At 46.1% G+C, this 13,543-nt stretch overlaps 1 protein-coding gene across 1 annotated transcript; it reads left to right on the top strand.

Annotated features, from left to right (window-relative positions):
* The first annotated feature begins 9,459 nt into the window (after nt 1-9,459).
* Nucleotides 9,460-12,540, top strand: LOC125508604 (probable mediator of RNA polymerase II transcription subunit 26c). Its single transcript, XM_048673364.1, has 9 exons — nt 9,460-10,065; nt 10,172-10,240; nt 10,374-10,456; nt 10,574-10,647; nt 10,732-10,784; nt 11,144-11,186; nt 11,283-11,419; nt 11,897-11,990; nt 12,157-12,540. The coding sequence occupies exons 1-9, from the start codon at nt 9,706-9,708 to the stop codon at nt 12,270-12,272; spliced, it is 1,029 nt and encodes a 342-aa protein (XP_048529321.1). The 5' UTR covers nt 9,460-9,705; the 3' UTR covers nt 12,273-12,540.
* The last annotated feature ends 1,003 nt before the right edge of the window (nt 12,541-13,543 follow it).

Genomic DNA, 13,543 nt, shown 5'->3' on the forward strand with positions numbered 1-13,543 from the left:
TGGGTTACCCAGGACCCGATCGGTATATGATTCTATCTGGGTAGTAGTTGATCGCTTGACCAAAGTGGCTCACTTTATCCCCGTGAAAACTACTTATACGAGCGCAAAGTTGGCCAAGATATATATGACCAGGATCGTATGTCTGCATGGAGTTCCGAGGACCATCATATCAGATAGAGGAACACAATTTACTTCGAAGTTTTGGAATCAGTTACACCAGAACTTGGGTACCAGGCTAGAGTTCAGTACAGCCTTTCATCCACGGACAGATGGGCAGACCGAGAGAGTCAATCAGATTCTGGAGGACATGTTGAGAGCATGTGCACTAGATTACGGATCTAGTTGGGATGATAACTTGCCTTACGCAGAGTTCTCATACAACAACAACTATCAGGCTAGTTTGAAGATGGCCCCTTTCGAGCCTTGTATGGAAGAAGGTGCAGGACACTGTTAATGTGGGATGAAGTTGGAGACCACCAGTTGTTTGGACCAGATTTGATCAAAGAATCCAAAGAGAAGGTTAAGTTGATTTGTGATAGACTGAAGGTAGGTCAGTCTAGGCAGAAGAGTTATGCCGATACTAAATGCAAGGAGGTAGTCTATGAGATTGGACTCCGTGTGTCACCACTGCGAGGAGTTAAACGATTCGGAGTTAAGGGAAAGTTAGCCCTGAGATTTGTAGGACCATACCGAGTCCTGGAACGTATGGGAGAAGTGGCCTACAAGTTGGAGTTACCAGAAGGATTGTTAGGAGTTCATGATGTGTTTCACGTTTCCCAGTTGAAGAAGTGCCATGCAGAGATGGCCGATGTTCCATTGAGAGATACAATGCCCCTGGAATCAATATAGTTGGAGAGTGAACTAACCTACAAGGAGAAACCCATAAAGATTCTCGAGTTTGCCAGCCGAGTTACCCGCAGCAAGGTTATCAAGTTTTGCAAAGTTCAGTGGAGCCACCATACCAAGGATGAAGCCACCTCGGAACGAGAAGAAGACCTACGGAAAGACCAACCACACTTATTTTCTAGCCAACCCGAATCTCGAGGACGAGATTCATCTTAAGTTTCATCGCATTCAGAGTTCATTTGATGTCCCAACGGATAACCATAGTCGCAGTATAGTCGGTCTATGCGTCGGATGTTTTCGGTGTCCGGAAACTGTCGTCGGGCCTCTCTATCTTCTCTCCTCTCAGCCCGAGGCCGTCCACACAGCCCACTAAACCAGCCCACCTAGGCCTACCTAACCCCCCTTTCGATCGGATCCGTCAGATCATGATCGGAGGCTCCGAAAACCCCTCCTAACCCCCTCAAACCCTAACCTTCCCTATTTAAACCTCCCCCTTGCCATTTTTGGGCAGCAACCATCCTCCTCCTCAGTTTCCACGCCGCCTAATCATCAGCGCCACTGCTCCTCCTTGTTTTCCGCTCCGACCACCCAGCATCCGCCACTTGGTGCGCCGCCATTCGCCCCCGCCGCCATCTGCGCTAGGTGCAGCCAACCGCCGTGCGCCATCTCAGCCCCTGTCTCCCTCCACCTCCTGCGGCCCGCAGAACCCAGATCAGGCCCGATCGCTGCCGACACAGCCCGCGCAAGCCCGAAGTCGCCCGTCGCCGGAGCCCGCAGCCCCGAGCTCCCTCCTCCCTCGCTCGATCTAGGTCAAGAGGAGCCCGATCCCGATCTCGCTGGCGACCGCCTCAGTCCCCGTGCCCCGCGAGCCCCGAGACCACCGGAGCATCGCCGCTCCTCCCGCCGGCGACCACGGCCCAGGTCGGACCGCCCCAACCTCTCCTCCTCCCTCTTGTCTCCCTCGCTCATCTCCTTTCTCTCTCACTGCAGGGCACTATCGCCGCTGCATCAACCGTCGTTGAAGACGGCCCCGCCGTCGCCGGAAACAGGCACCCCATGCCCGGATCCGGCCTCCACCGCCATAGATCCGGCCTCCCTTCGCCAGCCGCCGCCGTACACTGCCATGGCCGCCTCCCTCCTGCCTGCTCGTGCGGGTGCATGAGGAGGAGGACGAGCTCCGCGTCCGTCCCCGTGGGCCGCGCCCTCCCCAAGGCCCAGCGCGGCCTGGCCCAACCCTTCCACTGACCTGCCTCCTCTCCACGCCGAACTGGGCCGAGCCTAGGGTGAGCAGCCCTATATCTCGCTTGGTGCACTTTTTAGTTATCCAACGCTCATGCCTGATATGTCTAAGTCCCTGTTTTCATGCATTTTGTTAGCATATTTGACCTGCCATAGATGTGTGCATGTGTGTCCAAATTGAGCTTATGATATGTCAAAATGTTCATCTCGGAGTGCTCTTCATGATGGTGTGGTTTGCATGCATGTTAGGATGCATCATGACATGTTAATCCCTGATGCAAAAGTGCTATATGATGTTAACTGCTGAAACTTGTCATAACTTGCTGTTTTGTCTTTTTCATTGCATTTGTGTGTGCATCTTTTGTGCAACATGTCTACATGTTTTAGGAGCATTTTCATGCCATCTTTACAGTGGTGCAATCCATGTATTTTTATGTGATGTGTGGTGACTAGCACAAGCTTGTGAAGTGTGCTACTTAATGTTGCTGATTTCTACGTCTTAGTGAATTTTGCTAAGTCTGCAGCTGTTACATTGTGATGCCCTGTTAAATTGATGCTACCATCAATTCCATGCATTATCTGGAGATGCCTACTTGAGTTGTTTTGGTGTACATGTTATGCTCTATCATGCCATGCCTTTTGATGCCTCATATATGTCCTGTAGCATATGTTTTCATTGCAGTGGCGGAGCTAGCATTTGACATCAGGGTGGTCCGACCCCCAAATTTTTTACAAGAAATATGACATGTGGACATTCTAACCACGTTACCAATATCACATAGAAATAGATCATTATTGTCTTACAAACACACTAAAATTCTCAATTAAGTCTAAGTTTTGCATAAAGAAGCATAAATAGTGCATACTATATGGACCATAATACATACCTTGAGAAGTTCAAAAAGACTATGTTTCTGGCCTACGCTTTTGCATTGTCATGAAAATATCAATTATATCATCTTCATTCACCTCGGCAAAAGCATCCCTCTCAATGTGTGTGACTAGGCAATCATCCAAAAGACTATCACCCATCTTATTTCTCAACTTGCTCTTGACAGAAAATGCTCTCTTCTCCGACATACAAGAAAGCAACTCCATATTAATCTCATCAAACCGATTTTCAAGCTCTTGACTAATTTGATCAATGACTCCAAGGAAAACTTCTCTTCTCCGGCTTGCTCTTCGGCCACATCTCCCTGCCTTCTTCTTCTTCCCTATCTTCATAGCTTCTCTCTGGAAAACAGAAACAATGTCTCCGGCCCTCTTCATTCTTCAACAATTCTATAATAAAAGTTAGTTTCGACCAATAAAGCTAATTGAGGCAGAAATGATGTGAAAATTATGCATGCGTTCACCAATTTATGATAGCATAGTGCAAAAAAGCAAACCCTAAATAAAAAAATTAGGGGGTTTTGATACCTTAAAATCAATTTGCACACTTGCTGGTTGCTGCGGTGCTGCTTCCGGAGACTGGCTACTGAGCGCCCGAGCGCCACCGACGGCCGTCGACTTTGCAGGAAGGCAAAGGGCCGGACTCTTGCGGAGGCAGGGTGGACGGGCGGCAGGGCCAGGCGACAGGCGGCCCGGGTCAAGGCAGGGGCGGGCGGGCGGCAGGACCAGGCGAGCGTCGGGCGGGAAGGGAAGGCGGGCTGGGCTCCGCCGCTCTGGCCAGCGACTGGCGAGGCCGCGAGGAACGGCGGCGGTGAGGCGAGGGCCGGATGGCGTCGCGACGAGGGCACGAGGCGTTGGCAGACCTGCAGTGGACGAGACGAGGGTGTGGCTCCGTTCCGCTGCTGGATCAATCGGTATGTGTTTTGGGCTGATTTTTCTCTGGCCCGGTTAAAAATCCATAGGTATATAATAAACTGGCCCAAAATCCCAGGGTGGGCCGTGGCCCACCCTTGCCACACTGTAGCTTCGCCCCTATTTCATTGCCATGAACATGCCTATATGATGTTCCAGTTTTCTGTTAACTTCATGATGCCATGTTGTGAGCTTGTTATTGATTGACCTATGCCTCTTTTGGAGATGACCCAATTACATGTTTTGAAGTATGCTATGAGTAATTTGTCTACATGCTAAGTTTGTTAATTTTAGACTCCATATGGCCTCTGTTCTAAGCTTGTTAACATGCTATGTTGATGTTGCTGTTTTACACTTGCTGAAACTGCTATAACATTCAATCTTGTCTTGATGGTTCCCGCTAGATGCCATGCCCTTGGTTGTCATTATAACTTACCGTAGCTTGTCTCTTTCTTGCTCTCAAGTTGTCATCATGCTAAATTTGTCAACCTGTTAACAGCATGTTCCTTTTTGCATGAATCCTTGTGATTACTCCATGCTTCATATGAACTTGTGCCCATGGACTGAGTTGACGTATATCATGTCTACTACATGTCCATGCCTTTTGCATGTTTATTTAAGTTGTTATGATTGTTGTTATGTGCCTCCAAAGTTAGCATCATAATGTTATGTTTTGCATTCCCAGATTTCCTCTAAGTCTGAGAATCAACTTATATCTTGTTGCATCTTGTCTTGTTGATTGCCATTGATCTAGGGCTCATAGGAGATGATTAGTAAAAATGTTTTGCCATGTTTAACCTTTACTTGAGTGCCATGCTCTTGCTTGTTATGTTCTTGCACTATATCATCTTTGTTTCATGTCTCGAACATGTCAATATGTTATTCCTGCTCACATGTATGCCCTGTTTTTCATGAAGTCATAATATGTGTTATTAAATTGCTTTTTGCATTGACCTTCTTGGATTAATCTTGATGCCTATGAGCCTGAACCTTAAATCTTATTTCAAGCTTGTAACATGTACTTTGAGTGCATATCAAGTTTGTGCCCTTATGATTCCTGTATCATATTGTTTCCTTGATTGCAAAGTGCCTAGTTGCTGTTTTGGGCAGATTGTGTTTGAAACTTGTATTGAGTGTATGTGTTGAGCCGTTGCTCCGTTTTGAGCATGCTCTATATGAAACTTGTTTAGTTGTGCATGTAGTTTCATGTTACCTTGTTGCATCCATGTTTTGGAGTGTTTGTGATGTTGTTTGTATGCATTTTGCATCAATGTCGTATTTAACTTGTTTTGCTCATATCTTCTAGGCCATAGCTCCGAATTAAACGAACTTTATATGTAACTTGACTAGAAAACCGTGTAGATCATCTTTGTGCTCTTTAACTTGATGTTTAATAACTTCAACATTGTGTTCTAATCAGATCTGGACCAATTTCGAAAATTTGCATGTGAGGACTTACCGGAATTGTTATATGTTGTTTCCGGCCTCATTTAAACTTGCCTTAATGTGTTGGACTTGTATGTATCATCTCTTGTCATGAGTAGCATCATGTAGCCTTGTCTTGCATCATACTTGGTTGAGCATCATGTCTTGTTTATTTGTTGTGTGTTTACCATGTTGTTTGCTTCTTTCCGGTTGTGCTCCTTCTCGATAGTTCCTGTGTTCGTTGCGATTGTGAGGATTAGTTCGTCTATGTGGCTTCGTCTTCTTCATGGACTCGTTCTTCTTCCTAGCGGGGTTTCAGGCAAGATGACCGTCACCTTGGATCTTACTACTATCTTTGCTATGCTAGTTGTCTCGATGCTATCGCTATGTCGCGCTACCTACCACTTGTTTTTCAAGCCTCCCAAATTGCCATGATAGCATCTAACCTCTTTACCCCTCCTAGCAAACCGTTGTTTGGCTATGTTACCGCTTTTCTCAGCCCCTCTTATAGCGTTGCTAGTTGCAGGTGCAGTCGCAGTTTGTTCCATGTTGGGACATGGGTTCCATGGATATGTTGGGATATCACAATATCTGTTATTTAATTAATGCATCTATATACTTGGTAAAGGGTGGAAGGCTCGGCCTTATGCCTGGTGTTTTGTTCCACTCTTGTCGCCCTAGTTTCCATCATACCGGTGTTATGTTCTTTGATTTTGCATCCTAACACGATGAGGGGTATGGGACCCTCTTGATAGTTCGCTTTGAATAAAACTCCTCCAGCAAGGCCCAACCTTGGTTTTAACATTTGCCTAATAACAACCTAAACTTTTCCATTGGGAGTTATAAACCCGAGGGTCATCTTTATTTAACCCACCCGGCCAGTGCTCCTTTGAGTGTTGGTCCAAACCGGGTGATGTCCGGCGCCCCCTGGGCAACAAGGGTCTCAGCCAACCCGACGTCTTGCCCATCCGGTGTGCCCTGAGAATGAGATATGCGCTGCTCCTATCGGGATTTGTCGGCGCATCGGGAGGTCTTGATGGTTTTGTTTTACCATTGTCGAAATGTCTTATGCACCGGGATTCCGAGTCTGATTGGGTGTCCCACGATGGAGGATTGTCTTCGCGGATCATGAGCTTGTCATGGGCTAAGTTGGGACACCCCTACAGGGTTTAAACTTTCGAGAGCCGTGCCCGCAGTTATGTGGCAGATGGGATTTTGTTAATATCCGGTTGTAGAAGACTTGAAGTAAACTAAATTAAAACACACCAACTGCATTGCTTAACCGTGATGGTCTCTTTTCGAGGAAGTTCGAGAAGAGAACATGGTTGGGTTATGTTTGATCGTAAGTAGTTCAGGATCACTTCTTGATCATTTCTAGTTTGTGACCGTTTGCGTAGTTTCTCATCTTACTCTTGTATTCATAAGTTAGACACCACACTTTGCTTAGTCGCTTCCTTACCCATTAAGCTTTGCTAGTCTTGATACTCATGGTAATGGGATTGCTGAGTCCTCGTGGCTCACAGATTACTACAACACCAGTTGCAGGTACAAGTTATGTAATGATCATGACGCGAGAGCGATGTTTATTGTTTTGGAGTTCTTGTTCCGCTTCTTCTTCATTCGAGGGATAGGTTCCTGGTCGGCAGCCTGGGCTAGTAGGGTGGATGTCATTTGAGCTTTTGTCTGTGTTTCATCCGTAGTCGGATGTTGATCTTATGTATGATGTATTAATATATTCTTGCGGCATTTGTATGCCTTGTATGTATCCCCATCTATTATGTAATGTTGATGTAATGATATCCACCTTGCAAAAACGTGTCAATATGTGGTTCTATCCTTGGTGGGACCTTCAAGTCTCTTTAGGATAGTATCACATATTGGGTGTGACAGGCCCCCCCAACTTTTTCTTTGAAGCTCCGCCACTACTACCAGGCAGGAGGCCTTGCCTTTTCGATCGTTGTTGCTTTTGTGCTAGCCTTCTTAAGGCAAACTTGTTTTACTTATGTCTGTACTCGGATATTGTTGCTTCTGCTGACTCTTGTGTTTTCGAGCCCTTGAGGCCCCTGACTTGTAATATGAAGCTTGTATTATTTTAAATTGGTGTCTAGAGTTGTGTTGTAATATCTTCCCATGAGTCTCTGATCTTGATCGTATATATTTGCGTGTATGATTAGTGTACGATTGAATTGGGGCATCACATGTGACATTACCTGTTGAGCATGACAAACTCGTTGCATGTGTTCTCCTCACTCGACGACCACGTTAGACGACGACCCTCACCATCGCGTATCTGTAGCAAATCAACATGGTGGATATAGAGGTGAGTGGCATAAACTTAACTGAGGGACATGTACCAACAACTCTAATACAAAACTGCTCAAACTCAACAAACTTTGGAAAAAGGGAGGCATCTAATCCCAAATCTTTCACCCTGTATGTGTGCCCCTGGTCGCACTGGACGTGCGCTCTTGCTCACTGCTGGACATGTGTTCCTAGCATGGTCTTCTGGTTGGTTGAAACAACCAACCACTGACGAGCAGAGATCTGGCATGGACACCGTCAAGCCACACCCGAGAGGCGGCAGAAAGCATGTAGCGTCGATGCGTCAATGAGTAGGAGGGTTGGGGAGGAGAGGAGGCCACGCAAGGGCCAGGGCCCTGGTGGTGGAAAGCAGGTAGCATCGATGCGTCGATGAGCAGGAGGGTTGCGGGGGAGAGGAGGCCACTCGAAGGCCAGGGTCTGCCCCAACATGGCTTTGGTTGTCACCATACTCAAGTAGCTCCAGGACGTAAGTATACCGCGGCCGCTGCCGGCAGATTCGTCAAGATGCGCGGCGACGGTGACGAAGAAGAGAGGCGGCGAGATCGACGTCAATGGCTGCTGGCCGCTCGGGGTGCGCTGCCGCTGCACGTTAGGCAAACTCTTCGCCGCCGGCTGGTGGCGACACACCATCACAAACTCCCACCGGCGCTGAACCGCAACACCGGCACTTGGACCTCAACAACACCGAGCGCTTCATTGGAGGATCAGTGGAAGTCGGCTTGTTTTTTTGGCGGGATAGGGGAGGAGATAAGAACGTGTGTGTCCGCCCTATCTATATTAACAAAGATGAATGTGTTTGAATTGGTCTTCTACTCGGCCGGGTACATAAATAGCTTTATTAGAGGGCCTTGGGTGTCTATGCAAGAGCCCACTTGAAAAATGTAAAAGGACGAACAAAAATATATAAAATTACGATGATAAGAAACACTTTTTTTAATAATAAATATAGATTTATACACAACACCTCATCCAAGACGACGTGGTCGGAACTAGAGGAGACCAAAAGCCGACTTGCTCAATCGAGCTAGAGGTCCAACAGCTTAGATTATCCACAGTGGGAGTAACATAAGTAGTAACATTACACATATCTAGATAAAATAAATGATGTGACAAGCAATAAATGAAAAAACAGAGGAAAGTAGTAACATAGCTAGTTACTAGTAGTATGAGTAACATCACACATACTCCTCCGGTTCTTTTTAGTTCACATATAAGATTTGTCTGAAGTCAAACCTCGTAAACTTTGACCAAGTTTATAAAAAAAGTACCAAGATTTAAAATGTGAAACCAACAACATTAGATGCGTCATGACTTTACTTTTCATATTGTATAAATTTTAGATTGTAGATGTTAATACTTTTTCATATAAACATGATCAAACTTTACGAAGTTTGACTTCGGACAATCCTTATATGCAGAGTAAAAAGGACTGGAGTAAGTATCAATGTAAGATGTGTCAATAGCCTAATAAATAAATTATTGCATATTACCACACATACGTTACTTTTCATTATAAAGGTAGTAACATAGAGTAATAACATGACATATGCATGTTACTAGTCTACGTTACTATCCATTGTGGCTAATCTCAAGGAAAGTGTCGCAACAGGCATTCTCTTGTCAATATTCTTGAAGAATAAGTGACACCAAAAGAAAAATTACAGCAATAATCGGTCTGTAAAAAATGTAGTAAACTGTACGCTTTACTAGACGCTCTTATATTTCTATTATTTTTCTTTTTTTTTGAGACAATATTATTTTTGTTCTAATTACCCGACCGATATGCCAACCTTTAACCAACCACCACCATCACGCCCTTAGCGGGTCCGCGAGCTCGCTTACCGGATCCAGACCACGCTCGCGTCCAATTTCCCCAATCGCGGCCCCATTCTCCCTCCTCCAATCCAAATCGCCGCCTCCCACCACCAATCCGTCCCCTCACATGGCTGCGCTCCACTCGGCGGCGGGGCCGCGTAGTCCGTCTGCGTAGCGATCGGACCGTAGTTTATCGGTGGTGCGCGCCGGGTTGCCTTATCGGAGTTCGTGGGTGTTGACTATCAGGGCGAGCGGATGGACGCCGACGGTCGCCTGCGGCGCGCGCTCGCCGCCTTCGGGGGCGGAGACGTGTGGGACCTCGTCGATGCCGCGCTCGCCGCGGCCGCGCCAGCCGACCTCCGCGCGCGCCGTGACGGCATCGTGGAGCGGCTCTACGCCGGGGCCCGCTGCCGCAATTGCAATGCCCCCGAGAGCCCACCGCAGCCACCGCGTCAGCCGGCTGAGGCGGCTTCTCCAGCCTGGCAGGAGGAGGGGGAGGAGGAAGAGGAGGAGGCCGACGTGGATGGCCTCGGCCTGGAGGAGGAGACCGACGAGGGCGGCGGCTTGGAGAGCAAGATCCTGGCGATCAAGGACTTCTTGGAGGACCCCGACCAGGTCCTTGAAAAGATCCCGTTTTTACCGGTTTGGAACCAGTACGATTTTGCTCGGGAAAGCTCACTTCTTCTGTTGCAAACTGTGCCTTTGTATGGTTTCGTCACAGTCGGAGGAGGAGCTCGTGAGCCTGCTGCAGAACCTGGCAGACATGGACATCACCTACAATGCTCTCCAGGTGATCTTTACCTTTTCTGTCCTTTCTCTTAAAAGTTTTGTCTGCCTTACGAAGGGAAGGATTAGTTAGCTGGTTGCTTTTGCTTGTGGAAGCACTAGTAGGAGTGAAACCCCTCGTGTTTCTTGTTGTGCAGGAGACGGACATCGGCCGGCATGTGAATGGCCTGCGCAAGCACCCTTCGGGCGACGTCCGGCAGTTGGTGAAGCTGCTCGTCAGGTAAAGAAAACCAAGCCAGAGTATATTGCTAATTTTGTGTCATAAAATGCCAAGGTAGAAGTGCCTTCTAATTGTGTTTTGGTTTTTGTGTATTTTGTGCTATGCGCCTCTGTGAAGGAAATGGAAGGAGATAGTGGACGGCTGGGTGCGGCTTCACAACTCCGGCGGTGATGGTGGAAACTCGATCCTAAGTAAGGCATGGTGCTCAGTTCCACAGTTGTTTGGATTTACTTTGTTTTCCAGTGATAATTTCGGTTGATGATTCATGGTGGCAGCTGATGGTGACTCTCCTGAGAAGACTCAAGGCAAAAGCTACCAAAATGCCCGGGTAGCCTATTCTTCCACAATCCAAACATGTCGTTCCACACTAATGGAGACTGGTGTTTTGGTTCTTGCTTTGGAATGATGATAATTAAGCTCACGACAAACTTTAGCTTTTCTGTAATGCGGAGACAGATCCTTCTATTTGGTAGGTAGTATTATTGCCAAAAATGTTTCTAGCCCATTTTTTCTGCTAGTTTACCAAACAAACCACAACTTTGCTACATGGTAACCACACTTTCCTAGGGCCTTGGAAAGGGTGAAAAAATGGGCCAACTATAACATGAAATTGCTCATTTGATTGACATGTTTTGGTTTAACATGTCTTTTGTCTACAACTTCTAAGATGGACACCTTTGTTTGCAGGTTTCAGACTTCAAGTATACGCCCAGCCCACCACAGAGGCACAGTGAGTCCCCATCTGTTCTTAAGAGTTTATATGTGAAGCTATTTCAAGACGTAATAATGTGCCAACTGAAATTTCGTTTCATTGTTTGGACCTAAGGTGGTTCAGAGCGGCCTAGGAATAACAATGGATTCGAGTCGACACTGGAGAGGCGTAGAGCAAGCCCTGCTCCCACGTATCATACGAAGCAGAACAATGGCAATAACTATACAACTACTTCGTCATCTGCTCCAGCTGTAAGCCTAACCAGATCACCCTTTTGATAATTTTAATCAGCTCATTCATCGTTGTACAGAGGTCATGCACTTGTTTTTGTTCAGAAAAGTAGTAGTAGCGGAAGAAGGTTCACAATTTTTTTTACCCCTAATCTCAAGGCCCCTAGCCCAACACATGTTCGCACAACACATCCTCCATTTTCTTTCTAGATTTGCCACTGCTGGAGCGTGTCAACCAGCGTGAGCCGAAGATGTTGCCATTTGTTAAAACTTAAAAATAAAGCTGCATCATCCATTAATCATTGACCTTATCATGCAAAGTAGTCGGGAACAAGAACTTGTTTTGACTTCTAGTGAACCAAATGGTATGGTACCCATGAAACTAGAGGTTTTCTCCAGTTCAAAAAAGCGAGGGAAGGTTTTTCTCTGCTTATTTCTCGCTAAACTGTACCCACGGTCCTATACACCCAGTTTGATATTCGCAAACATGGTTTGCAGAGGGCGATGAGGGAGCAGAAGGATAATCATTTGGACGAGAAGCTCGATTCAGCCAGAAAGAGGCTTCAAGAAAATTACCAGGAAGCACAAAATGGTATCAATTTCATTGATATACCTACTTGTCACCGTAAAAAAAAAATACCTACTTGTATTTCCCCTTCAATTTGCCATGAACACAGTGGATGAAATCAATTTCATTCTGATTGTCTTTTAAGTTTTTGACATGTTCCCCCCTTGGTATTTCTGTGGCCTTTTTGCAGCGAAAAAACAGAGGACGATGCAAGTGCTGGATATCCACGACATACCCAAGCCGAAAAATAAAAACACCTTCATCCGCAAGCCTGGTGGAGGTGGCCTCCCTGGCCGACATCGGTGACCTGGCGAACATGCAAATTCCCACGCCCAGGTTCGAAATGAAAAATAAAATGAGCACGAAAGGTTTATGTTTGTTCTTTTGTTTAGTTACACTGGTTTTCTGGTCCGCTGAAATATTGTCCAGCACAACAAAGTCAAGGTTATATATACTAGTACTACTGATAAAAGGACCAAGGTTATTGAGAATTTGTGCTGTAGCTTGTTCTTTTTAAGTTCTTGAATGTACCTGGAAGTTTTTAATTGAGAATTTGCATTTGTGTTGACGTTTATCCATTTTACTATGTTTTACGGTCTTTTGTGGAGTTGTAGAATTACAATTCGTGCATGATTAATGTTGAATCGCTCAAGGCATTCTAAACCGGACTTGTGCATTGGTGCTCTATCTGCGGAAGCTCAAGCTTAGAAGTTTGGACTCCAGTTGGCACAAAATGTGGGTTTGCAACAAGCTGGTTGTAAACTCCAATAACATGGAGGTAATAAAGGTGATGAACAGTGGAGGACGATCCCCCGGTGTAGCAGCGGCGATGTTTGATGATTGCTATCATATTGCTTGTGCTATTCGAAATATTATTTTACAATACTGATTTAGAGAATGAAATAGAACGCCCATGAACTAGCAAGGATGGCCAGAGGTCCTTTATGTAGTTATTTTTTTTGAAACAAGGCAAAAGATTTGTCATTTTTATTGATTATAAAAGGGGAGTTATAACAAAGGCCTGCGAAGCAGGGAGAAGAGAGTCTACACTCGTTGCATTACATTACACAAATGATGAGCGCCCAAAGTTGGGTCTCCTCTGATCCTAGCGGTAACCGTAGTCCCTTGCATAGTATTGGTCGCTTATGTAACCGTTGTTGCTATCTACTATCCCCGTTCATAAATAAGTGACGTGGTTTTAGTTCAAATGTTGAATCGCTCGTGTAAATACAATACAAACCGGTTATCGTTCACCTTGGTGAATTTCACAAGCCTTGAGCTGTCGAAGTCCATGTGTTGCCGAAAACAAATGAGCGCACGTTGAGCGCGAGAATGAAATGAGGACGAACCACGTCGTGCTCTCCATTTCCTGCCCTTAGCCTTGGGACTGAAAGCTTTTTCTTTTTAGCCTCAAACTAAGACATGCGCGAGTTGATGAATAGCCCACGCCAAGGGACGGACACTGGCATCGTGTGTACCATGTCGCAACCACGTGCAGACGCACAAGCTATAGTACTCTGCATTCATGATTTTGTTTTGATTTTCAACTCAAAACTCGGCATATAGCACAACCTACA

This window comes from Triticum urartu, chromosome 5 (assembly GCF_003073215.2).
Source record: "Triticum urartu cultivar G1812 chromosome 5, Tu2.1, whole genome shotgun sequence".
Taxonomy (NCBI): domain Eukaryota; kingdom Viridiplantae; phylum Streptophyta; class Magnoliopsida; order Poales; family Poaceae; genus Triticum; species Triticum urartu.